Below are 26299 nucleotides of genomic sequence, written 5' to 3'. Positions count from 1 at the left end.
CTCTCGGACCCTGGAGGAACTGGTGGAAGTGGCTGGAGGCAGGAGTGGGCGGGGCCTCCCTGCTGAGGCCGCTACCTGATGACCTGGATCTACTCCACAAGAAGGAAGACTGGGTCAAAACAGCACTGATCAAAACAGCTGCCACATCTGCACACCTGACTGGACCCTCTGTGGGGGTTCAGGTCCTGCTTCACTTCTCTGCACTTTGATTGGCTGCTTCAGTGGGGAGAAATCAGCTTCTCACAAGCCTCCAGCCCCGAGGCAAGTTTCTCTTCATGCTAAATTTAACCCGTGACCATGGTGCACTAGTGCGCTCGTGTCACGCTGGTCCGTCAAAATAAAACAGAAACATTGTTTCTGTCCTGAAACTGGCTCCCTTACAGTTTACATCAGTAAGAACCTGCAGCATGAAAGTATTTTCATGTTAAAAATAAACCATGTCGCCATCTGTACGTCGCACCTGATTCGGTTTCTGAGAAAATAAAATGAACTTGGGTTGGAAAAGGACATCATGTAGTTCCCCAGTGACTAATTCGAATACCGTACTCTATATTACAGTCAGATCTTGTCATCAGAGGGTTTATTTGGGTTTTTTGTCCATCACTAGATCTGATCTTGTGTTCTCAACTTTGCAACATTAAAAAAAAACCTCTTGATATTTCAGAGCTTTGGAGGTTTAAATATCACAAAGTCAAAGCTTCTGTGCACAGCAGACACCTTTAATTCAGCAGCTGGGTGGGATAGAGTATATTTTCTATATGTTTCACACTCACATGTAACATTTTAAAGAGTTCTGTCATGCTGAAAGTATTATCTGAGGGTCACAGTAGCAGGACTGAGTCATTCAGTTTCACTTTGGATACATTTGGCTGGAAGTTACCCAAAAACCCCTGAGCTCTTGTCGCTGGTGTGCAGGTGTATCACACAAATTAATATGTGCATAAAAAGTCTATATATCTTTTTTTCTAAAGACAAGAACACAGTCCACATTTCCTGTTTTGCTGTTTGATCAGGTTAACTGTTGCATATTAATAGCAGTCGCGTCGGTGTGGTGGGAAGGCACCACGCAGACACCAAACAATGGTCCTGAAACCACATCCTTCACCACCCCACTGATGATGACGCCTTCGCTGCGACGAACACGAGCGCCGTTCCACTGCGAGCTCTCAGACACCCCACAGGTTGGTGGATGAGCAACAGGCAAGAGCTCATCTTTAAAGCAAACAGGTACGTTGCTAGTTTCTTAATAATATTGGAAGAAAATGCTTTTTTCTTCAAGTGGATTGTGAGGATTTAGCTTAATTCCTTTTAAATATTACTGAATTGAAGGCTCAATGACAGCGAGCTACCGTGTGTCTTGATTTTAGGAGCGTTTATTCTGTGGCCCTGAAAAAGAGCTTCACATCCCCTCTGATGATGTCACAGCCCCATTTCCCCAGTTTCCTCCTGCCCCAGTATTTTCCACTCTCCCTGCCTCTGTTCCACTCTACCTGCCAGCCACTCCCACCCCGTCAGCTCAACTCCACTCACCTGCAAGCATAGCTGCAGCTCATTCCCAATCAGCCCTGTCTTCGTTCTGCCTGCCTCGCCTGTTCCCCGGACAACCTACCTGCTTTCTGCCCCTGACTACGACTTCTGCCTCAGCGTTTCTGGTTCCTGTCTGCTCATCTGGTTTTGACTTCTCCGCTACATCGTCAGCCTCCTCTCCTGTAAGCCCCTTTCTGTCACTACTGTCAGCGGAACTGCACAGTTCCGAAGATTTACGTCCTTCCCCCTTGGTTCCGCATTCCGGCTCTGCTCGACCCACTCCCCGAGCCTGCAACCCATGGACTTTGCGCGGGCCCTGAGCCTGAAGAACGGACTATTTCCTGTGTTTCCTTGTCTGCCTGAGTTCCTGTCTGCCCATGTGTTAAATCATTACCACGGTCCAGCTTTCCAGAGTGCTGCATTTGGGTCCAAATTGCACCCGTCACAGATCAAGGTTCGTCTGGTTTGAATGAGTTGGATGTGTTCCTGTCTCTCCTCAGCAGCTGATACCTGGGGGTCGTCTCCATGGCTCTGAAACTCGCTCTTTTCCTCTTGCTGTGGAATCTGGCATTGTTTTCTCACGGTGGTGAGTCTTTTTCCTTTAACAATCTTCATTTATTCCTCAAGAGGTGCACCACAGATTGCTGTCCATTAAGACATTAAGTCTTTTTTTTTTTTTTTACTTTCAGTTGTGAGCTCGTTCAAAGTCACCTGTTCGACGGACTACGACGTTTCTCTGAACTGTTCGTGTTCTGACGCTGTGCAGGCGCAGCCTGTCTTCCTTCATGTCAGCTGCCGGTACGAGACGTTCACAGAATCACAGAAAATTGTGAATTTGGGCTTTTGAAATGTACAAAACCTTTTAAATTCACCAGTAACCCTTGGGTCATTTGCTGATTTTTGAATAGCGATCAAGGGGATGAGGTTAACGCCTCTTGCGAGGTCAAACCCTCAGAGTCCTGGTGCGTGATGTTCCCGTTGGACTTTGAGCTAGTTACCTCCACCACCACCATGTGTACTGCACAAGTGCTGGACAAAGATGGAGCGAGGATAAGCGGCAGCGAGTCCTCCAGCTGGGCCTTGTGTGATGTGGGTAAGAGACGCTGGCGACATCACGGCCTTTGATTTTTCTGTATTTGTCACTTCTTCTCAACTGAGGTCAGAACTTCTCTCTGCTGTGCAGTGAAACCTGAGCCTCCTTCCCAAGTTCAGGTGACCAACATGGACGACTTTTACAACATCACCTGGGACCACAGCAACCAGCAGGATTGCCTCACTTACATGGTCCGCATCAGGGAAGCCAACGGGTTTTCAGAGGTAACGTGCACGGAAAACTCCCGACTCCACGTGCACGCATTCTGCCGACCTCCTGTAACTCCACTCTTTTGCCACAGGAGCCAGTTTACTCCCTTCCCTCGCAAGGAAAGCGCCTCCAGTTGGATCATCAGAGGCTGCAGCCACGAGTCAACTATACTGTCGACGTCAAAGCCAAAATGTGTTTCAATAACCTCTATAAAGGTCCCTGGAGTGAGTGGAGCCCCACTGTCCACTTCAGGTCCACAAGAACTGCTGGAATCATATATTCAGACAGTAAGAGGGGTAGGACATCACACATACGTGCTAGTTTATTCTTAAACTTCATCTACTCTCACTGTCTGCTTTTACAGCGCTGAACTGGCATTTGTTTTACATCCCCCCATCCGTTTTGGCCTTCGTCATCCTCGTCTTCTTGGTTTTATTGTAAGTAACCTCTGAAACTGTCAATAAATGGTGCTGCAAAGGGAAAGTATATGAAACAGGTGATCTTACGCCTCAGAACTTTGCAACTCGGAAACCTCAAATTTGTGTCACCAAATCACAAATCTTTGAGTTCCCTAATAACCAGTGAGTGAGCACTTTATATAAATTGTATCAGACACGAATATTCTAACAGCACACAGCTAAAAATACACTGGTGCTTCAACAGCTGTTTAACAGCTAATTAGCAGCAGCAGCAGCAGCAGCACTAAGGTCAGACAGATAAGCTTCCAGTAAATGATCAAAGTTCACACTGCTTTCCTAGCATCTCCTCCCACATAGAGAAACCACTGCTGAGAGGTGTGTACATGCACCTACTCACGACTCTGAAATGGCAAGCAGACATAAGTCAGAGCTGTGAGAACGCCACGCACACATGTCATTATTCTCACTTCTTTAGCTCTTTTATCAGCCCTATTTTGGTGTAACAGTTAATCGACTATTGTTGTTGTTATTGTTATATTTTAACAGTTGTTTGTTCTTATCCTTTATGCGTTTAAAAAGCAAGAAGCGCAAATGTGAAACTTTTTTCATACTTTTAAACCAGAGTTTTATTTTTTTAAAGACAATCACACCTGATAATTAAGTCAGCTCCCTCAGTATGTTAATGTGTAGATGTATTAATATTTACTCAAGCTTAGTATATGGTGGTTAGTCAATGATACCATGAAATTTACATAAAAATGATGTAACATTCCTATGGAAAAGTACCCAAAAACACATTTTTTTTTAAATCACTGAACCTTTAAACAGAATTTTTTGTTGCATTTACAACAATACGTGATTTTAATCTAATTCACTTGCTAAAACTACACATATTCGTGACAAAAACAGAAATACTGCAAAACTCATAACACAACTTAAATCAGCATGCAAGTATTGCAAAAGCTGTTTATAAAAATACAAAATCTATATATACACATCATTTAACAAGTTCGTGCCTTTACCAATTCTCACTACAAAGTTCCTCCTGAATAGTATGAATAAAGCAACGTCTCTTCTCATTCTTATTTCTTTTCTTTTCTCAGGTACTGGATCAGGAAGCGGGAGATTATGCAGATTCCCAAACCTGATTATTTTTTCGCCCCACTTTACCGTAACTATGGAGGCAACTTCAAGGTAAAAGACCCACCTGTAACCTTCTCAGCTCGGTCTGTAATTTCCAAACCAGCCCAGCAGGTGCTGCCAAAGAGGGGGGCTTGTTGGTTGGACTTTCCCCTCATTTCACAGTTGGAGGCCTTCGCATGTAAATGACTCGCTGAGTTTTTCCGTCTCTCTCACCCGCTGTGGGTGGGGTTTATGATAAAGCCACTGTTTTACCCCAGTGGAAAATACACCGAAATTCACTTATTTAAGGCCTTTATTGTCCAAAAAAGACAATATTTCTGAGTCAACCAGTTCGCTAGAGCTCATAATAGAGATGTTGGCTGCTGCACCCATGCAATTTTAAGGCGTTCTTTCACCTTAAGTTAGCGGTATCTCCATGATCACTGACGCCAGAGCAGCTCTTAGAACCTGTCACACCTCACCCCTGTGGTGGAGCCTGTCTGCCTTTATTCGGCAGATATAAGATGAGTCAGAGGTGGCGGCGAGCTTCTGCGTTTCAGGATGTGGTGGCCTTTGCATCAACAAAAAGATCCGTGCTGGTTGGGGCATCGCTCCACCGAATGTGAAGTGCAGAACAGTTGCAGCGCGTTCACAGTTCAGTCATGTTTCAAAGCAATGTGCACATTTCAGGGCAAACGTCCAGAGAACTCGTGTTACAGACTGTTCCTTGTCTCCCTCTGCAGGAGTGGGTGAACCCTGTATTCAGAGAGTGCGATTACGCAATCATCAGCCCACAAGTTCCAATGAAGAGCGAGCACGATGTCATCCAGCTGAACAGCGAGAAACAAAGCTGCGCGGAGAACAAGGAGGGGAAACAAAACGGCCACCTCTTCCACGAGCTGCAGGCCCAGGACGGCTCACTTTTGCCCTGCCAGGACGGCGGCTCAGACAGCAGCAGCGACCAGATTGGACGCATCTCCATCCACACTGTGACCCTGTCGGAAGAAGAAGTGTTTGAGGAGGAAGGCGCATCGCAAAGCTCTGGTTGTGTTCTCGGAAGGGACAGAGAAAGATTCTTTGGAGCGGCCATGGAAGAGCAGGCCGGCTATGGTTTAGAAGAAGCTGAGCGTGGATTACTGCTTCACCACCAAGCAGATCGTCGCGCTTCAGCGGGGGACAATCAGGTCCCACTTCACATCCAGTTATTTGAAGAAGAGAGGGCGTCGCTGAACTCCCTCACCTTAAACGAACAGTCAGACGACGGCTACCCTCACGTGGACTTGGACACCATTGACAGTGGCTTTGGAGAGTACAACAGCCCTGGAGCCTCACAAGGAGCACAGCAGACATTTTCCCTCCATGAACAAATAAACTTCCACTCCAACTACGTCAAACAGTGGATGGTGTGAAACTGTTCAGGAAGGATGAATCACGCTCAGAGAGACTTCAGGCTCAACATCTGTGAAGGGAAGACACACTTACGTCTGTAACCGGAGGAAGATGCAAGTCTCTGTATTATTGCCTGTGTATATTTCTGTGTTTGGCTGTGGCTGTTTGCACTTTTGGAAGATTTTTACAAAATTGTCTTCTTTGTTTTGAAACCATTTCTTGTTTCTCCCAACTTTATTGGGTCCAATCAACTTGTGTGTCTACAGCTGTGGTTCTTAAACTCTTCTGTTGAACACCCCCATTTTGTAAAGAGACCCCCCTTCCCCAAAAAAAGAAAATGTAGCAATTGGTCCTTTTGCTCCATCTTAAATTATTTTCAGTGACTAAAAAGAACAATAAATTCAGTTATTGTTACCAACAGTAGAAATACACAAGATTTCTCCCCAAGACAAACATTTTCCCAATAAAAATATAAAAAGTGCACTTTTAGGTATAAATGTTTTTTTAGAGCAACAATCTTATGACATGTTGCATTATGTTCACATGTGGTTTCTTGCACTGTGCATTTCTGCACCAGTAGTGCTTTGCTGTTTACACATGCTGTTTTTTTTTTATGCCCCGCACCCCCACACACGCATACTCAAAGCTTGAATATCTCACTGATGTGACTGGAGTGTATACAGTCTCCAAGAGTTTATTAGGTTTCTTTTACTATCCGCTGCCAGAGTTTTGAGACCTCATCTCCTGCCACACTTTCCTTGTTTTGGACTTTTTTGATGAATTATCGTCCATGTTAGTCCCATAAACGTCACACCTTTTTGGGTCTACCCCACTGAGATAATAATTATAGATAATTCTCCAAACTTATAGTTGTGCCTGTTACTGTATGTTCTCACCCCTCAATTTTAGATCTACATCTGTCCTTTGCCCTTGCTGTCTCCTCTTCCCCTCCTCCCTTACAGTGGCAGCCCATATAATCGACTGTAAATCTGGATTGGATGGAATTGTAGTTTCAGAGTGTGTGAGTGCTTTCCTGTGTTTTAACACATTTTCATTCTGTCTGTAGTACAGTCATTTAACCACTTTAAAATAAAGCTTTAGCCTGGGGAGAGCTGACAACTCTTTATAAACCTGAAGTAACACTTGGGAACAGGTTTGGATGCTATTGTTTTTCTGTTTAATTTTTTGAGGAAAATTACAAAACTGTTGGTGAGATCATGTTGTAGTAATGAGTTACAAAAAGTCAATTGGTTAAATACATATTTGCCCTACAGAACATTTGGAAGGGGAAAAATTAAAAAATCAAGTTATTTTAAAGTAGTGAAAAAAAATGTTTTTCATTAATTATTTAAACTTACTGCCATCTTTTACAGTAACTTGTTAAAACCACGGGGTGGCGCTGTGGTAACTCTATAACAAACGCGTCTCTTTTGTAAACGAAGAAAAGGGTGCCGGAAATGAGACGGAACTGCTTCCGGGATCAATGTTGTCAATTGCTGTTTACTGAAAAATAACCCATAGCACTGTTTTAATAACTTCAAGTGCATTTATTTTAAATGCAGCTATAGTGTTTTGTGCATTAAATCGCTGAAGTCGCACTTAGATGACCTATCACTTGATCAAAGACTATTAAACGTCAAAACAATATGAATTCGGTCACTACCGTAACTCTGCATCCACATCTGCGCGAAGAAGAAGTTCTTGTGGTGGAAAATGCAATTCGTTTGGCAATAGACTCGATAATTAACGTGTTGTACGGCGTCAACAGCGCCAGGACTAATGAGTTCCAGCGGATATTGGGCGACCGGGACAAAGAGATCCAGCGGCTGAATTGCAGGCTCAGAGAGCTGGAGCACGAACATCATGCTCCGCGTCAGCCGGTATGTACCTGCAGAGTCCTGCAGAAAGCTGACTGTAGCAGGTTCATTGTGTCGCAGGTCTCCGCTGACCAACAACCAGCACAGCTGAGCCGCTATGACCCAAGTAGCTCAGACCCTGACCCCAAGCAGGAGTGTGAAGATAGCAATACAGGTAGGTCATTTTTGACTTTGCAACATTATATTAGTGTTTTATGATGTAAAAAATACGTATAAGAAAACTTTTAAAAAAAACAGAGAAATTGAGCTGAGTATGTTTAGAAGGTAAAATGTTTTGGGGGGTTTTTTGTTCTCAGAATACTGTAAATGCTGAAATATGTTATTGATATATGTTTTTGCCTGACATTTTTGACCTTTCTCTGCAGCTACACTTTTTGAAAGACCTTCCTTGCAAATCTCTTTACAAAGCAACGAGTCCTCGGTTCAGTTGTCGCCAAGCAGAAGGGGTCTCAGACAGAGTGGAACCCCCCACTCCACAGAGTCCTTCAGCATGTCGGATGCAGCGGTGAACGTACCCACGTCTCCCAGCAGCTCCGCTGTCAAAGAAGAACCATGTGAGATTGATAAAGTCTTCATCCAGTGGGAAATTAGTCAGCAGGAATCAGAGCATCATCAGGAGGATGGAGACACTCAGGAGACTCCCACTGAAACCCGTAATGTGTCCCACCTTTTCTACCTTTTCTATGAGTGCGTCTGAATCTCCACTTCCATGATCGATGGCGTGCCCATCTAACTATTGATGAGATCCCAATATTGCAGTCATTATTAGACCAGTGTTGTTGTTCAGAAACAAACTCCTGTCTGCATTGCTTTTTAGAAATGTAATCTAATCAAGCAGAAATACATTTTCCAGTAAGCATTTCTATCACTTATGTAGTGATGAATGTAACGTGTAGAAGAGACAAAAATGATGTTGCTTAAAATTCATTTGTCATGTTCTTGCAGTTTATGACTGCATAACCCAGTAGGATATTAAAATAAAGTAGTCAGTTATGGTAGAGAACATGGATTTTAAAGTTAAATTAAGTTAAAGTTAGATTGCTTTGGCAAACACTAATTAGGAATTTGAAAAGACATTTTTTTTCTGCTATCTTACTTTTTGGCATAGAGATGATTGATGGTGATGAGTTAAATCTTCCTCTTATATTGTTTAAGAACTGCTGGATCCCAGAGACAGGAGGAACATCAGGAATAAAGCTCACGCACCACCAGATGGACATCCCTTCCCTCAGAGACAACACCTACGGTGAGTTATTGGTGAATACTCAGGCTGTGTCCATCCACAAAACAGGAGAAAATAGAATTGCCCAATTGCTAATGAAAAACATCCATGCAAAACCATCTTAATGCAATAGGTCACATGTAAACTAACTACGGAAATAGATTTAATATTTAGCAATTTTGTCCAGAGATGAGGATGTGAGCTTTGTTTGTATGTTGGCCTGAGATGAAACCCACCTCTCCCATCTGCAACTGGAATAGGCTCCAGGCCTACATTTTACTCATCCCTGCGTGTTCTTAAAACCACACCAAATACGTGAAACTGTTAATCAGACAGTATCAACAAATATCCTTATCTTGTTTATCTGTGGTAGAAATTTATTTTTTTCTTTGGTTTGTTAATTGAGTAAATTCCAAAAAAGTACAAATTAGAAAAAGGAAGAGCTCAGAAGCACAAAAGGTTAAAAGAGAAGAAGCAAAAAACAAGGAACCCCAAACCTTTTCTAGATTCTGATGAATTCCTCTTGTGGAAATCTCTCTCACTTGTGGCACATCTCCAGTAATTTGTCTTTTTCCAACTAAAATTTGTGAATCACAACTTTTCTTACCACTAATATTAATGAAAACATCATTGACCTGCAATGGTGCAGTCCATTAAACACTTCCTGTAAAGCTCCATCAGTTAACACATATTCATAGATCGTATCCAACAAATCACATTCACTTTTCTTGAAGTAATCTTCACAAGAATAACAGCAAATAGTGATAAAAATAAGACTAAACAGACTCCTATTCTACTCCTCCTTCCTACCACTAGTGCGACAGATGACTTCAAAATAAAAGCAAGGGTAACTGGAAAATACATCTTCAAAATAAAATCACTTTAAACATTGATTTATCACATCTAATTATCACCAAATAAAACAAAATATCTTAGATGGACGTTGAAAATATATTTTTCTCCATGTAGGTCTAGCCAACAATGGGTATGCAGTACTTGACCAAGGAGCATTCTGATTAAATAAATTACAGAAATATTGTGAGGCAAAGGTTTTGAAAGAAGTCAGAAAAGCTGGGGAGAAGAAATGGTGAATGATATAAATACATAAAATCCATCATAACACCCTCAATTATTTATGTCAAAATAATCCCCAGGGAGACCCGGACAGTAACATTAGCACAAGTAATGAGCTGGCAAAGCAAAAAAAGGAAAAAAAAACCTTCAAATAGCAGAGTTGCCTTTAAGTATTGAATTATTATGTTTGTTGTGAGCGATCTACACACTCATCTGTGTCATTCTGAACCCCTCAGGATGAAGAAGAAGAGTGTGCCGATGTCAGAGCTGTCAGAAGAGGCCCAGAGGCTGAAGAGGGCAGCCTGGAGAGCTGCTTCCAGGCGATACTACGCCCGGAAAATAGCTCGACAGCAGGCCAACTCTGCACGCCTGGGCACGTTTTCCCAGGTTAAAGACTTCCGGTCTTCTCAGGTTGAGAGGAGGACGCTGATGCAGGAGCTACCAAACGACCGTCAAATGCTGCAGAGGGCTGCACCAACCACGTACTGCACATCAAACATCACGCACCATCAGACGGAGCCCACACAGGCCGGCCACCTGCCCCAGGACGCAGAGTGGCTCGAGGGGCCACTGGAGACCAACGGAAGAGGATCACATGACATCAGCGGAGGAATAATGTGCAGCTGAGTTCAGTGCTCAGGATGAAGCTGGATTATATCACAATTTATCATTTCATTGGGAGACGATATGAAACATGGAGAGAATGAATGTGTCCTGTATGTCTCCAGGTCATCTGATGTGTTTCTGGACTCATTCATGTCCATGTTTAAGATGTCTATTGTCTTTATTTTTGTTAAATGCAATGTGGGCCTGTATCAATTTGATTAAAGATATATTTCAATACCTTTACTATACAGCATTACAGAAATGCAAACTACTGGCGATGAATAAATGTATCTCTCTGTGTTCTGATGCAACACATCTTTCCTCCAGTTATTAATCTCCTCAGCGGTTTGTGCCAGCATACGTCTGCATGCTGAGATCCAGTCAAGGCGCAGCAAAACCTCCAATCTGGGAAATGGAAGACCCGGATTGGAGGGTCCAAGAACAGTAGATTCTGTAGGTTCACACAGTCACTGTTCTGTCCTACACAAACAGCCCGACTGATTAAAGGCTGCAACCTACAGAACAGAGGAGTGCTGCTAGCAAACATGAGCCATCAGATACCATCATTTTTACCCCAGTTTGGGCCTGACGGCTACAAACACCAATAAACTCCTTTGAGCAGCAGATGGTGGGGGAGGCGAGCCTCACTAAAACAACTTGATTGTATTAAAGTCGAGCTGACAATCTTCTTAAGCTGTTTAGCCTCATGAGGGGAGGAGAGAAGGCTGTGAATGGGTGACCGAGGCCTGTCAGGTAATCAGGTGATCATGTTTCTGGACCCTGGCAGCCTCAGCCTATAGCAGCAGAACTAAGATGTTAACCTAATAATGAGACCACTCTCTAAATATGATAATTAGTCTGACTAGAATACTGACAGCTTTCTCAAAGAGGAAGTTTTTTAATTTAATCTTAAAAATAGAGACGGAGTCAGCCTCCCGTACCTGGACAGGGAGCTGGTTCCACAGCAGGGGGGCCTGGTAGCTAAATGCTTGGCCCCCTATTCTACCTCTAGAGACTCTGGGGACCACAAGTAGACCAGCATTCTGAGAATTGGGATTATAAGGCGCTAGTGGCTCTTCCAGGGAGGATGGCGATTGGCCTCTGAGGACCTGATAGGTCAGAAGAAGAATTGTGGAAGGGAAGAGTTGTTTGGACATCCTGATAATAAATAATTACAATAGTCCAGCCTGGAAGTAACAAATGCTGGAGTAACTTTTTAGCCTCATCCTGGGTCAGTAATTTCCTGATCTTTGCAATGTTTCTCAAATGAATAGAGGCACTTCCAGAGACTATTTTAATGTGTGAGTTAAAGGACAGATCTTGGTCCAAAGTTACTCCAAGATTCCTCACAGAGAGACGAGAGGCTAAGGAGACACCATCTAGAGTGATCATGTGATCTAAATGTGATCTTCAGCCAGTCTAAAGTCAGACTGTACTCCAGTTGCCCATGCACCAGCTCAGGAATGCGTTTTGTGCCTGCACCTCTCCATCAGGGCCACCTAAACTTGAAGCTAAAAACTGTTCTTAGCAGTAGCAGTCATGCCACGTTTCCCCATTAGTGGCATGAATGCTCCCCAAAGTGTTTCTAAGTCCTAAACGGGTTGCCCCTCCCATTCCTGAGGCTAAACCTGATGATTTAGCCTCAACAACATTCTCGAGTGTTTACAGCTGTTTGTCTCATTGTTGACTGAGTGGGGCCATTGCCAGGAACAAAGACAGGAAAACGGTTCCTGTTGATAATTATGTGTGTCTCCACTCGCTTTCATCAGTCGATGCCATGAAAAAAATCACCACTACAACATCATTAAGGCGCTAATTACAGTTGCACGAACAATATGGATTTTTGGATTTCTGCATAGATTTGTCATAAAAAGTGTTCTGATCTTCATCTAAGTCACAAACACAGTCTGCTTAAACTAATGCGACACAAAAAATTAGAAGTTTTCGTGTTTTTATTGAACGCAAAGGGTGGAAAAAGTATGTGAACCTTTGGACTTAATAACTGGTTGACCCTCCTTTGGCAGCAATAACCTCCACTGAATGTTTCCTGTAGTTGCAGATCAGACCTGCACCACGGTCAGAAGGAATTTTGGACCACTCCTCTGTACAAAACGGTTTCAGTTCAGCCATATTCTTGGGATGTCTGGTGTGAATCGCTCTCTGGAGGTCATGCCACAGCATCTCAATCGAGTCGAGGTCAATCACTGTGAATGTTTACTTGTTTTGTTCAATAAAAACGTGTGTTTGTCTCATGATGTGACTTAGATGAAGATCAGAACATATTTTAAGAACAGTCTCTGCAAAAATTCAAGTAATCCCAAAGGGTTCACATACTTTTTCTTGCAACCGTAAGTTCTTTACCGTCTTTGGTCTTCCAAAAGTTGTGCAAACAGATCAAGAAACTAACTTTCTGTTTAAGATCTTTGCACAGACTTTGGTCATTATAGGCATCTTCTACTCGGGATCTAATGCGTATCATCGAGGCTCTTGAACGTGGCATCAGAACATCATCCTCAATGCTACTAAAGTATTGACATGATATTGGGAAGGATGGGGATGAGGGGGCACCTTTTTACCATCTGTGAAGCTAGGTAGGAATCCCTTAGGTTCAGCCTAGCTGAACTTGTGTTTGGCCACAGGGCATGAGGTCAGCTGAAGGTCCTGAAGGAACAGTTCATGTCTGGTTCAGATACTGTAACTAATGCTTGTTAGTGGGTGGCTCTAGTGACTCTGTCTTAGCAAGAGAAGCCCTCACTTCTGCTCAGGGTAGGTGATGTAATAAGAGGGAAGTTGAACAGCACTTTCAGCCTGGAGACAGTGTTGGTTTTGCCTCCCATGGGTGGCTCGGATCTTTCTGCCTGCTCCTCAGGGTCATATGAAGTAGACAGTAAGGTGTCTGACACCGACTGTGTCATTCATACTCTTGAGAGATGAAGAAAAACATGGTTGTGTCATGTGTCATTCCATGAACACAAGCCTGGAGAAAGAGAAAAAGACTTTGGTGCCTTCTGCATCTACAAAGAACTATAATTCTTTGGCTTGTGTGGGAGCTTCAGATGATAATCGACTTACAGTGCTAACTGAAGAGAACCCAACCACCATCAGAGAGAGCCGCACACTTCCTCTCTGCTATTATCCAAAGGGAGGAGCTGAGCGCACCTGTGCTCACTCACTCACTCACACACACACACACACGCGCGCACACATGCACATGCACTGGTGTAATAGAGTCAATATGTAATAGCAACATCTTATATGTGGACAGATTAGTCTCTCTCTCACAACCTGCCCACATGTCCGAGCTGTTCTATTTTATGTCCGAGCTGTTCCCCATCATGTCAGAGTTGTTCTCCATCCCTCCTCATCCATACACTCAGCACACTTTCTCAGGCTCTCACCCAGGAATGTGTGAATATCTCAGCCCTGAGGAACACATCTATACATACACACATGTGATTCTATTTTGCAAGGACTTTAATAGACATAATACATTATCATAATACATATGCTAGTTATCTCAATCAAATGCCTAACCCTTAACTGGGCCTTAATTTAAACCCTTAAGCCTAAAATTGGTCAACTATTTTCTGAACTACAAGAGTTTTTGTTTTTGTTTTTAAAAAAGAAAAAGAGCGGCCAAAATGTACATGCAGGACAAATGAAGAGGATTTTACTGGAAAGAACAAAGAACATCATCAGATAATCCTGTGTGGTGTTTGAGTTTATGCAAACCTGAACCTAATTTGTAGGTTTTCTGGAGACGTTCACAGTAAACACATCACAAGATTTCTTTGGTAAAATATATTTCTTATTAAATATTAACTGAACTATTTACAATATAGCGTTTTCTAAATTCCATGGTAAATATGACAAGGGTGGGGCTGGGCTTGGAGCCAGTCGTTGTTTCCACAAAGGCCGGTGGCTGCAGCCGTCAGCAGCGCGCACCACCTGCCTCCTCACGCACGCAATGGCGCTGTGGCGTTAATACACTAGAGGTCTGTTGCAGGACCGCCTGTTCTTCTCTCTGAAGCCTGTTAAGCATTTTGGGCCCAACCAAGAGCACAGCTGATCATGCACCAACGTTTTTCTTTGACTGTTTTAGATCTGACTGTGGCTTCTGTGTAATTTGATCCGATTGACAGCTGCAGCGGCAGAAAATCCAGGGCGGAACAGAAGCGTGTCCGGCTGCAGCTCCGGCTGTGCTTATCACTAAACAGAGGCCCCACATGACTCCGCCGCCAACGCGGAGCATTGATGCCCACGGACATTTGGGGATAAATAATGGATGTTTTGTCATTTTAAACTGATGGTCCAGTTGTATTTTCTATTTTCTCCACTGGCCCCGACTGCATGGGAGTAAAAAGGAGCTTCTGTCGCCTTTCTGTAGCCGGGGGCTCTGGTGTCTCAGAGGGTGGTTGGATGCAGGGTCTTGAATATTCTGGAGATTCAGGTCTGGACACGCAGGACGAACATGCACGACGTAAACATCAGATATCTTTGAAGGGAAAGCAGACTGTAAACGTGTTTCCATGAGGATGTGTTCGATCGAGTTTAATAACCGTTTACAAACGTGCGACAGGCTATTCATGTTTCATGTTCTGGTGCTATTACAGCTGCTGATTCGCCCTAATTCATCCTATTTCAGTTTGTTTGAGGGAACAGATTGCTCGGAATCGTTGGACTACTTTTACGCACGAACGGGTGAGTTTAAAGTTTGATTTGATGCTTCTGGAGGTTGGTAAGTTCTATGGTGATTTTAATGTGCATATGGTGCAACGATGTTGTTCATGTATGTTTGTTTATTTTAATTTAGGTATATCATATGTTTAAACATAGGCCAAGGTGTTTTATGTAGAAGTATATATATATATCTTTGGAAAGTGAAGTGCGCAATTTGGTGCCGGTTTTTTCTAGACGCACTTTCATAACAGCGTTACTATTTTAATTGTATAATTATCTAAATAATTAACTTTAAACATTTTCAAATCTGTTTCTAAATTTATGTAAACTTTCCCCACCTACTGGATCCATTGGAAAGCTCCCTGCGCCTTTGGGTGCAACTGTACAAATCTACATGTTTTAATTTTAAATAAACGCGCTTTTTTTGCCAAAATGAAAATAAAACAATCAATTTGAATGGCAATATAAGCAAATGAATCCGTAAAGTCTTTCAAAGTTCCCTCAGGGCATAGCAAACACACAAAGACGCAGCAGAGAAGCGCTAAAGAGTTTAGTTGCGCACCTTCTGACAAGTACTACTCGGAATCAACTGGAAGGCGACTGGAAGGACCAGAACAAATTTAAAATATGGGGGTAGAATCGTGAACATCTCAGTAGTAGGTTTTACTATTTTAGTGAACTAGTATAACCATTTACATTTTTTAATTGGATATAAAATTAATTTGGCACCAAAATTGGCCATATTTATTGATTTTAAGGACGATTTGGACTCTTAACAAGGATTTAATCAATTAGGTTCACCCCTACACATTTAACAAACATGGAAGTGTCCTTTTTTGCGGGGATTGCTGGGAAGAAGACGGAATCTGTCGAGGTTGGGACTTTGGTGTAGGAGGTGTAGGCATAGCCACTTTCAAAAAGGTAAGAAATCCTTCCCTGTGTGGAGTCAAATGGTGTCCACATGTCATTGGGAGTATTGAAGAGTGTATATTGAATCAAAATTGACCAGAAAAATGGATTTTCAGTGTATTCTGGTGCGTGTGGACTATGACAGGGAAGGGAGGGCCAGGGCACTGCGGTGCGCGTTAACGAGGAAATATGGAGGCACGGCTAGGGGGAGCTATAGCTGAGAATGGAGGCAGCTGGTTGACCCTGAGCTGTGAGAATAAAGGATGTTGTGCGTCTTTTGGTTGTCATTAATGTAGAAAGGTACCGGAAGACTCTCCACTGTTGTGTTAGTTTTCATTATACAGTTATTGTCGGAACTGCAGTGGCCTCAAGGGTGTGGACTTCCTTAGAGTTGCCCCACAGGCTGTGTGATCTGTAAAGAAAGAGAACATGGCAGTTAACATGAAGTCATGTTCCAGTATATCACAAACATGTGAATTAAATGCTTTTGGAACAATCTTTGTAGGGTATAGAGTGTGTGAGTTTGGATTATCATTAGCACAGCAGTGATCATGGAAAACATTCAAGATGGCCACTGCAGGGAAATAAGGTGAGATCATCTCGCTACTTCCTGATTACATTGACAAGGATTGCTTTGTGTAAAATAAAGCAGGACTTCTTTGTGACATTGGTGGAGATATTATAGCTATTTTTGCATGAATGTACAGTTAAAAATAAAAAGGTTGAGGATGGGTATAATACAGTGCGGTCTCTTCCTCATATGCTGTCACACATCATTGATTAGGGCCCCACACATGACAACATTTTAGGCATTAATTTGACAGTATTTGTCTTCATATGTAATAATAAAGTTTTCATTACTTTTCTTGAAATAGAATAATAAATTGAATCAAATACATTTATGGAAGAAGTCAAAATACTTTATTTTGCCCAAAGAGGACAAATAAAAGTGTGACAGAAGCAATCAAAATCACCTTTGTCAACAGCAAGTGAGTAGTGTAGCCCAGATTATCCATTTAAGAGCAATAATAATAAACCTTTTCTTTACCCCTTCATTCAGTTCCCCATGTTCTGGTAAACATGAGGATTTACGCGTGTCATTTAAAGGTTTGCTAAAGCTGAAGGTCTAAATCTCGCTGCTGCCCGGTTGAACTTGTCAGTCCACAGTGGTGGTGCTGAAATCTCAGGGCGGAGCACATCAGCGCCCCCGTCTGGTGGACAAGATCATCTACAACCACAAACACCGTCCGTGCGGGTCGCCAGCGATCTGTGACGTAATCGTCCTTGTGACGCGCACAGGCATTTGTGTGTAGAAACATGACTTTAAAAAGTGGGAACAAACTGAACGTTTCAACACTCAAACCCTTGAGCGACGTGTCTAATTCTGAGCTTGGACGTCAGACCCTCCAGACTGAGCTGTATTTGTGCGTCAGCTCCTCCTGCTATTTGTGTGTTTTCCTCTTTCTTCCTCTTCAGCTTTGAGGCAGCAGCTCGCTGCCGCTGAGGAGCTATCAGCTCGACACATAGAAACACACACAGACAGCCGGGTGCTGAAGAGAGGTGTGCCACGTCCAGGCAGCAAGAACATTAACCCTTTCATCGCCAAAACCAAGCAGCTTAGCGGCTAAGAGACAATGTTTATTTGAAAGATTCTCTCAGGAATTCTTTTGTTGAGAGTGTTTCTTCGGTTTGTTCCCAGTCTTAAGATTATTTGCTGAGTATTTGATAGCATGAACTGAACTGGCGTTGCTAATTTATCGTTCCTTTTTATAGTTGAGTCACATGAACAAAATCTGATTTCCAGCTGTACTGCTTTCTATTTTAATGAGCAAATATAAGAAAGGAGTTAGAATTTCCCAGAATCTGAACACCATCTTGCAGTTCATCAGCTTAAGCTGATACATAGAATTCTTTCCTGGTATAGAGTCCCAAGAGAGGAGAAGAAGAACTATTTTCCTCCAGTGCAGTGAGTTGTGGAGCTTTTGGATGGTAACCTGGGGCGTCCGTGCTGCAGATGTTTGCTTCCAGTGTTCCAATAACAGAATCCTCCTGCTAACGGGGGTACAAAACTAACTCTCCTCTGTGGCAAGGTGCCTGTAGATCCTGACGTGTTTATTTTTCTTTGGTCAACAGAATCCGCCCTGCCTGGACAAGATGATGGAAGAAGAGATCGTTGAGGATCAGGCTAAGCTAAAGCAGGGGCTGATCAAAGTGCTCCAGTGTGTGTCCACCATCTCCTCCGCAGCAGCTGTCGTCAACCCCATTTTTGGTGTGGCTGGCTCTCTGATCCGGGTGGTGCTGCACCACATCGACGACGAAGACATCCGCAAGCTGAAGCAGGAGTTCAGCTCGATCAACAAGGGTTTGGACCAGCTGTCCCAGATGAACCGTAACACATTGGTGCAGATCAAGAAGGAAACCCTGGACAGCCAGTATTCCTGTGTGGAGGAGAATCTCAAGAACCAGTTCAGAAAGTTCATGGAAATGGTGGACGCGCGGCCAGAACACCGTGAGCGCAAGAAGGAGGACTTCGAACAAAGCTATTCCAATGACTTGGGAGACCAGAACCTGCACACCCTGTATGACGGTGTGGTGGGTAAACGGAAGCTCTTTAGCAGGCCCATCCTGGAGGTCTACTTACAGCACTCAAAGGGGGATTGCCAGACCATGGAGCGCCTTTGCACACGGCTCACCTACCTGTTTTGCATCGGCCTCATCGCTCTCATTGGCTACGCCGCCGTCATTGGCGATGACGAAGAGGGTCTGAGTGAAGAGTGGGCTGAGAAGATGGAACACGTGCAAGAGAAGATGAAGGAAGCTTTGCGCCGGTGCAAATGAAGAAGAGCTTTTATCCACAATTTCTCAACTGCTGCCTTCACACTCGGGACACATGCATCACTGCTTCCCCTCCGTCTCCCTCCCAGTCTCAGCCCTCAACAACGCTCTGCTCGACAGTTCAATGAGCCTCAATATCACAACAGTTAGTGTTCCAAGTCACCACTCTTTCTGTTTTTCATAGAAAAACACTAAATGTATTCATACTTACCTTTCTGTTTGATAGAAGTGGATGAAACTAGCTGGAATGCCAGTTGATAAAGGTCAAAATCAGCCATATTTGGGAATTTAGTTTTAATATAATCAGAGACAACCACTGCTTTTCTAATGAAGACAGCAGTGAGGCAAAATACATTATCGTTGACGTATTTTCTGAAGTTACTTGCAGCTGTTTAGCTCGGTACACATATAACACTACAAAACATTCAATCTAATTCTGAATAAGAGGCTGTCATAGCAGTATAGGGCGGCTGTCTCTACCACTGTCTATGAAATGTCCAAGATCATCGCGTTGTGAATAAACAGAATGTATTTTTCCCACCAATGCAACCTATGTAAAGCATGAGTCTCATGAGTTTGATGCCAGTCTTGTTGCTTCTTTTTTTTATGTATCACACTGCAAGTAAGAGTAATTGGTGTCGTGACTTTTCACTACTCTTATCATGATCACTACTTCAGCACTCAGCTGAGAAGAATCCAACTCTAATTTACCACTGATGATAATACTGCATGTTTATATCTGTGTTTCTGTGCTATACCTTGTCAAAATGATAAAATAACAAATTATCGCAGGTTTTTGGTAGAAGTTATATTCCTCTTATTTTATTTTGACCAACAGTGCCTAGTTGTGCAAAAACTTTATTTCTTTTATACAGTGCTTCTTCCAGGGAGTTTTATTGCACTAAATGTGTTTTACTGTCTTAAAAGAAGGCTGTAGCTTCATGTTGGTGAGCGCCTTGACTTTAGTGTAACATCGCAACTATAAAGTGCAATCCAGATAAAAATCTCATTAACTGTTCTTTCCATTAATACATCACTGTTAACCTGGCTTTTGTGTCTGGCATTGATTACTACATTTTTATTTTGGGATAAACATATATTACAGTTTAAATATAAGCAGTTAAAGGATGGGTATTTGTTTTTTATGTGATTATTTGTTCTTTTTTGTTACCACTACAAATAAAGGTTGAGGAATAATGAATTATATTTTGTCTTTAATATAAAAAGCTTCTAGTAGAGGGGTGTGTGTGTGCCTGCTTGTGTTCCTATCCTGATGGGGACCTGCAACACTATGGGGACAAAAATGCAGGTCCCCATGAGGTGAAGCCTTTTAAATGAATGCAGGAGGCTTTCTGAAGGGGCCTGTGAGGTTTGTAGCTTTGGCCCATAGATGATGTTTTTTCATCAGGACACACTTACCCTGACCACCCACTATCGCCCCCTAGAAGTCTTCATCTACTACAGCACTCAGTTGTATTCACACACACACACATCTTCCAAATTTGTTAAGTACCACCCCTCACAAGTCCCCATTAGGTATATACAGTGTGTGTGTGTGTGTGTTTTAAATGAAAAATTCTGAAATGGGTACTTCTCTACTTGATATGAGGCAAGAATAATATTACACAACATATTTTCCATACTCAGCTATTCTTCCAACTGCATGTTATAACTCACAACTGTCCCGTCATCTTCACTTCATACTTAACACATGGTTGCAACTGGCAATGGACAGGGCGACGCCACACTTCTTAATCCCTCTCTCCGATTAACCCGTATTCTCATCCCAGCATTATTCCCTTCCTATTTCCTAGTTGGGCTATGTCCTCCCAGCCTGGCAGAGCACATATCAACCTTCCTTGGATTATGGGGGGGTGCTATGTGTGCCATATCATATTCATCCATCCTCCAAACTTCCATTCATTGAAATGCTAAATCACACCTTGTGGTGGTCCTCACTGGTGGATTCTGTCTAGTAGCTGATTTCCTTGATGATTCCGTTAAAGCACCAGTCAGAGCAAACCCTGCACTTTGTTGTTAAATGTGGCATGCCTGATGTTCCACCTGTCCTTTCATGCGCTGGAACAGAACAGAAGTGGTATAAACCACGCAATTTAACCATTTTTTCCACTTGCATCTGACGCTTGTATAGTAGTTTATCTCTGTCTTTCGTATCACCAACCATCAAATAGGGAGTGAAGCCAGGGCCTCTGGATTCCATGGTTGTCGTAAAGCCCAAATTAGGTATGTAACATCAAATTCAATAGTGCACTGTATAAGGGCGACAATGGTGAGCTCCCCCCAACCCCCCAACACTTTGCTACATCCATGTAAATAATCATGTACAATCCTCTATTTTCTCCTACATTATCAGTAACTATTGCTTCTATCATGGTGATCAAAATCTTTCATTTACCCCCACATGTAAAGGTCATAATCGTCTATATCATCAAGATTTGCCAGAATGTATTTCACTTAAGTCACCATTTTATGTCAGATTTGGCCTTGACTTGACAGAAATTGAGTTGCAGTAGGATCCTTTAGCAAAGGAGACCTTGTGGTTGAATGCAGGGGTGATTTAAGAGGTGAAGCTGAATCTGAGAAGAGGAGATAAGGTTTTTACCCATCATGTGCTGCCTTTTTCTTTCTTTCCAAGTGGAGAGGGGAAGGATGGCGATAAGGTTTTAAATCACCCTTCATCTCTAGTATATTCCTTTGGGAAAACGTTGAATTTGACAGAAACTGGCATATTTTAATTTCCCTCTTTCTCCTCACCATTTTAAGTATTGATGCATCCAGAGAAGATGATTCGTTTGTCCCCCTAGTGATGAACCCAAACATCTAAATTATTGCATGAATAACTGAGATGCAAGGAAGGCCACACCTATCTTTTTACTCTAAAAGACATAAAGGACGGTGAAGAACTTACTTATGACTATGGGGGGTAATGACTGCACATGGCGGGTGCAAATATATCTGATAACTGCATAGTATTTAAGTCTTGGACTTGTGTATAACATTGTATATGAATGTGTCTACACTGGTATTTTCTCATATTTTGGAAATTTGCGACATAATATTAAGAGGGTAATTATAATGTCAAACACAGGTTGACTCATTATTTGGAAACAGGACAGTAGGATTTGATTTTCCTTTCCAGTGCTTTTGCTGCTGTTGTTGCACTGTAAATTTCCCCGTGTGGGACAATAAAGGATCTGAATCTGAATCTGAATCTGAATCTCTGAATTGTGTTGTTTTGGCATTTAAGTTTAGAGATCTCTAAAATGTCTTCATGTAGTTGAATAGTATGTGGTTTTGACATTACATCACCCTTAAGATCTTTATATTTACATTGTTTTGCCTTACAAAGGATTTGGATAGAATTCTCTTCCATTTACATTGTTTTTCCTTACAAATCCGTTGATACTCATGCTGTCACGAGCTCCCATCCTTCTGTCACGTCTGACACTTCTCAACAGGTACGTTTCCCTTCAACACTTGATGCTTACTTTTACATTCTATGTAAGTTTAGATTAAGCAACTAAATAAAGTTAATGAACTCATTGTGAGGGCAATAACACTGTCATTTAGATCTACGAAGGGTTAAATCTAATGCCTCAAAGAGGCTAAATATAACGGGGCTTTGAAGATGGATGTAAACCTGTCTGGATATTTTCCCTCGGCCCAATTATCACTGCAATGCAGCACATTTATCATGTCCCCACAGTGACCTTTCTGTGGTGTTACATATAATAGGGAGAATGATGCTTTGTCCCCATAAGAATGCTAACCTTGGGTGCACCAGTACATTTTTGAAGAGAATTGCTAGACAGTTTTGTGTAATGTAATGCAAATGTAAATGTAAATGCATTTCCTTGGCTCAACGAATATAAAACAATCTACATGACTGAAATATAAGCAAATGAATCAGGAAAAGTCTTTCAAATTTCAATCAGGGCTTCACAAACGCACAAAAATGCAGCAGAGAAGAGATAAAGAGTTTAGTTGCGCACCGTCTGACAAGTACTGCTCGGTATCAACTGGAAGGACCAGACCAAATTTAAAATATGGGGGTAGAACCGTGAACATCTGAGGAGTACTTTTGCTGTTAAAGTGAACTAGTATAACCAACTAGTATAAATGTGTCCACTGGTCGTTGGGAGCATTGAAATGGATTTTCAGTGTATTCTGGTGCGTGTGGACTATGACAGGGAAGGGAGGGCCAGGGCACGGCTATGGAGGCACGGCTAGGGGGAGCTATAGCTGAGAATGGAGGCAGCTGGTTGACCATGAGCTGTGAGAATAAAGGATGTTGTGCGTCTTTTGGTTGTCATTAATGTAGAAAGGTACCGGAAGACTCTCCACTGTTGTGTTAGTTTTCATTATACAGTTATTGTTGGAACTGCAGTGGCCTCAAGGGAGTGAAACCAAAACACATTTTAGGCATTAATATGACAGTACTTGTATTCGTATATAAAATATGGAATCAAAGATTTCCTTACTTTTCTTAAAATAGATTAATAAATTAAATCAAATAAAATTGAGGGAGAAGCAACAGAATCCTTTTTTGAAAGTGCTACAGAAACAATCACAATCCCATTTGCAATGAGACCCAGATTATCCAAGTAAAAGCAATAATAATAAACCTTTTCTTTACCCCTTCATTCAGTTCCCCACGTTCTGGTAAAGATGAGGATTTACGCGTGTCATTTAAAGGTTTCCTAAAGCTGAATAGTTAAATCTCGCTGCTGCCCGGTTGAACTTGTCAGTCCACAGTGGTGGTGCTGAAATCTCAGGGTGGAGCACATCAGCGTCCCCGTCTGGTGGACAAGAGCATCTACAACCACAAACAGCGGGTCGCTAGTGGTCTGTGACGTAATCGTCCTTGTGACGCGCACAGGCATTCGTGTGCAGAAACATGACTTTAAAAAGTGGGGACAAACTGAACGTTTCAAACCCTTGAGCGTCGTGTCTAATCCTGAGCTTGGTCGTCAGATCCTCCAGACTGAGCTGTATTTGTGCGCCAGCTCCTCCTGCTAAACCAGCTATTTGTGTGTCATTTTGCTTTCTATTTTAATTAGTGAATATAAGAAAGGGGTTTTCCAGAGTCTGAACACAATCTTGCAGCTCATCAGGTCAAGCTGATATATAGAATTTTTCCCTTGTATAGACTCCCAAGAGAGGAGAAGAACTATTTTCCTCCATGGTTTCCTTCCTCTGGAGTCGACATGTTTCATAAGTTCAACTCTTTAAATATGTACAAAACTCACTCTCCTCTGTTAGAAAGTGCCATCCCCCTCCTATAAATCCTGTAAAAGACTCATAGAGTGCTTCTTCCAGGGAGTTTTATTGTAATAAATGTGTTTTACTGTCTTAAAAGAAGGCTGTAGCTTCATGTTGGTGAGCGCCTTGACTTTAGTGTAACATCGCAACTGTTCTGTGCAATCCAGATAAAAATCTGTCATTAACTGTTTTTTCAGTTAACGCATTTTAAGTTAATACATCATAGATTTCCTGGTTACTTGTCAAAAACTGAAAACCTGTCTGGCACAACTTTCTCGGTCCGTACTATTGAGAAAAAGTTTTACGAATGAAATGTGTGTTAGTATTGTTCATATTATTGAGTGTGTCTGACATGCATATAAATGTCACAAAGGCTGTTATTAGCAAAAATCGGCTGTGCTGATAAACTTGGACCTTGTTTTTTACGATTATTACAGGTGGATATAAGATATAATAAGTATATAATAATCGATATAAGAGGTGGAGACCTGAGTCCATTTACATGATCTGGTCCACTGAGCCCTCATCTCATTTCCATGGATAATGTCACCACAGCAAGGAATGAAAAAGCACATTTGTGGACCCGCAAATAAATACAGGAGCAGCAATTAACAGAGTCCCGGCTCTGGCCCATTTGAGGCCTGTTGTACGGGCTGCTCCAGCAGAGATCAGGGCCCTTTTACAACACAGAGGCCTAGATCTGCATCCTGAGGGGGAGGAGGGTGTTGCCCATGTGATGAGTGATGGTCTATTGAGGTTCGTCTGTTAAAATATGGGCACTGTGTTTGGCCTTGATTCTAACAGATACATGACAAAAATGGAGTACTTTCAGTTATTCACACATGTACACATACGTATGTACACACACGCACACGATGGATGGATGGGTAGATGTGCGCGTCTGTCTATTTTTGATGGGATGATAAAATGTGCTTTATGCTATTGCGGACGCTAGAGGGCGATCGCGCTTCACCCATTTCCCTGTTCCACCTGTTTCCATGAAGGTCCCTGAAGAAACAAGGGGGTCCATGTCTCACCTCAAACACTCAGACGTTATCAAGGTGTGTTAATCCCTTTGATCACGAATCAACTGTGGGTAAAGGAATACACTTGATTTGAGGTAAAATGCGCACAATGCCTAAAGTGCATGTGAAAGGGGCCTCACAGTCATTATCCAGCTGAACAGGTTTGTCTTTTTAGAAATGGGGGAACCAAAACAGGAAAAGCCGTTTTGAATGTAGGTAGAAGGAATCTGGAGGCACTTACCTGCCTTGTTGGCTGCACGTTCCGCGTCTTTGAGCCACCGACTCTCGTCTCTATCACGTGATAGAGAGATTTTCTTTCCACGAAGAAGATTTGGAAAATCCATAATTAACCTGTACAACATGAAAACATTTTGAGGCATTTGGATGTTCAAAACATTCGCAAAACAAATGTAAAACTGTAAAAATCGCCCAAGGTGAAGGAACGATGGCACGATCCGCGGTTAACCTGAGCGCACACTGGGCGCGTCAATGGCGCAGAGATAAAAACGGATGGAAGGTTCGTATTTGTGAGGTTCTGCTCTCGGAGTTTCACTGGATATGCGTATAATACCGAGATTTAGCTGACTGTTGCACAGAAACGGGCCTAAATGCCGAAAATCTCATTTTCGATCAAATCCAGATGGATTTCAGACTTCGGAAATGTCAATCTTTAGGTCCATTTCACAGACAATGCTGTTATGTGAATCTTAGAATTACATTGTAATAATTCCAAAAACCGTGAAATACAAATAAAACAGCACTTTCCCGACCGTCTTACCTTGAGTTTGGATCCTACATGAGCGTCAAAGCGCATAATGGTGGCTGATAAACACTGGCAGTAAGTGCTCAGGTAACTATAGTAAAAAGATTTCCTAGATCCCGTTTTGCTCTAAAGAATCAAAATCGACCTCTCATCGCGACGGATGGACTGAGAAAAATATGGACCCGTGCGCATTCTTTCGCGTCTTTGCGCTCGTTGAATCGGTTCCTCTGCCTCCCCCGCCCGCCGCCCCCTCCCTTTTTTTCCC

At 42.5% G+C, this 26299-nt stretch overlaps 3 protein-coding genes and 1 long non-coding RNA gene across 7 annotated transcripts; 3 read left to right on the top strand and 1 right to left on the bottom strand.

The window, feature by feature from the left end:
* The first annotated feature begins 1089 nt into the window (after nucleotides 1-1089).
* On the top strand, nucleotides 1090-6869 carry il21r.1 (interleukin 21 receptor, tandem duplicate 1). 4 transcript variants are annotated; one of them, XM_057044729.1, is made up of 9 exons: nucleotides 1090-1227; nucleotides 2031-2113; nucleotides 2217-2325; nucleotides 2436-2620; nucleotides 2711-2844; nucleotides 2922-3117; nucleotides 3195-3267; nucleotides 4353-4443; nucleotides 5115-6869. In XM_057044729.1, the coding sequence occupies exons 2-9, from the start codon at nucleotides 2053-2055 to the stop codon at nucleotides 5778-5780; spliced, it is 1515 nt and encodes a 504-aa protein (XP_056900709.1). In that variant the 5' UTR covers nucleotides 1090-1227; nucleotides 2031-2052; the 3' UTR covers nucleotides 5781-6869. The 4 variants fall into 4 exon arrangements, with proteins under 4 accessions (XP_056900709.1, XP_056900712.1, XP_056900711.1 ...); XM_057044732.1 differs by having other exon boundaries at nucleotides 1102-1227; nucleotides 2028-2113; XM_057044731.1 differs by lacking the exon at nucleotides 1090-1227 and adding an exon at nucleotides 1568-1709.
* Nucleotides 6870-7162: 293 nt separating this feature from the next.
* On the top strand, nucleotides 7163-10850 carry LOC130532249 (uncharacterized). The gene is made up of 4 exons (XM_057044738.1): nucleotides 7163-7791; nucleotides 8003-8290; nucleotides 8793-8883; nucleotides 10170-10850. Exons 1-4 carry the CDS (start codon nucleotides 7407-7409, stop codon nucleotides 10558-10560), a joined length of 1155 nt encoding a protein of 384 aa, XP_056900718.1. The 5' UTR covers nucleotides 7163-7406; the 3' UTR covers nucleotides 10561-10850.
* A 3145-nt stretch (nucleotides 10851-13995) lies between these two features.
* LOC130532251 (uncharacterized) lies at nucleotides 13996-26249 on the bottom strand. Its single transcript, XR_008952288.1, has 3 exons — nucleotides 26050-26249; nucleotides 25513-25622; nucleotides 13996-16540 (listed from the first exon to the last, which is right to left on the bottom strand). It is a non-coding gene; the product is annotated as an uncharacterized LOC130532251 (long non-coding RNA).
* On the top strand, nucleotides 16015-22195 carry LOC130532250 (protein rapunzel-like). Its single transcript, XM_057044739.1, has 2 exons — nucleotides 16015-16140; nucleotides 18262-22195. Exon 2 carries the CDS (start codon nucleotides 18283-18285, stop codon nucleotides 18964-18966), a length of 684 nt encoding a protein of 227 aa, XP_056900719.1. The 5' UTR covers nucleotides 16015-16140; nucleotides 18262-18282; the 3' UTR covers nucleotides 18967-22195.
* Nucleotides 26250-26299: the final 50 nt, after the last annotated feature.

Source organism: Takifugu flavidus, chromosome 10, assembly GCF_003711565.1.
Source record: "Takifugu flavidus isolate HTHZ2018 chromosome 10, ASM371156v2, whole genome shotgun sequence".
Lineage (NCBI taxonomy): Eukaryota > Metazoa > Chordata > Actinopteri > Tetraodontiformes > Tetraodontidae > Takifugu > Takifugu flavidus.
The sequence above is the reverse complement of the archived record's forward strand: the minus strand, read 5'-3'. Positions and strand labels throughout refer to the sequence as shown.

Excerpts from the sequence above, each read along its gene's own strand:
- il21r.1 (XM_057044729.1), top strand. The coding sequence starts at position 2,053 with ATGGCTCTGAAACTCGCTCTTTTCCTCTTGCTGTGGAATCTGGCATTG. Across the intron at positions 2,621-2,710 it reads CTGGGCCTTGTGTGATGTGG|TGAAACCTGAGCCTCCTTCC; the intron begins GTAAGAGACGCT and ends TCTGCTGTGCAG. Across the intron at positions 3,118-3,194 it reads TGGAATCATATATTCAGACA|CGCTGAACTGGCATTTGTTT; the intron begins GTAAGAGGGGTA and ends CTGCTTTTACAG.
- LOC130532249 (XM_057044738.1), top strand. The coding sequence starts at position 7,407 with ATGAATTCGGTCACTACCGTAACTCTGCATCCACATCTGCGCGAAGAA. Across the intron at positions 7,792-8,002 it reads GTGTGAAGATAGCAATACAG|CTACACTTTTTGAAAGACCT; the intron begins GTAGGTCATTTT and ends CTTTCTCTGCAG. Across the intron at positions 8,884-10,169 it reads CCTCAGAGACAACACCTACG|GATGAAGAAGAAGAGTGTGC; the intron begins GTGAGTTATTGG and ends TGAACCCCTCAG.
- LOC130532250 (XM_057044739.1), top strand. The coding sequence starts at position 18,283 with ATGATGGAAGAAGAGATCGTTGAGGATCAGGCTAAGCTAAAGCAGGGG.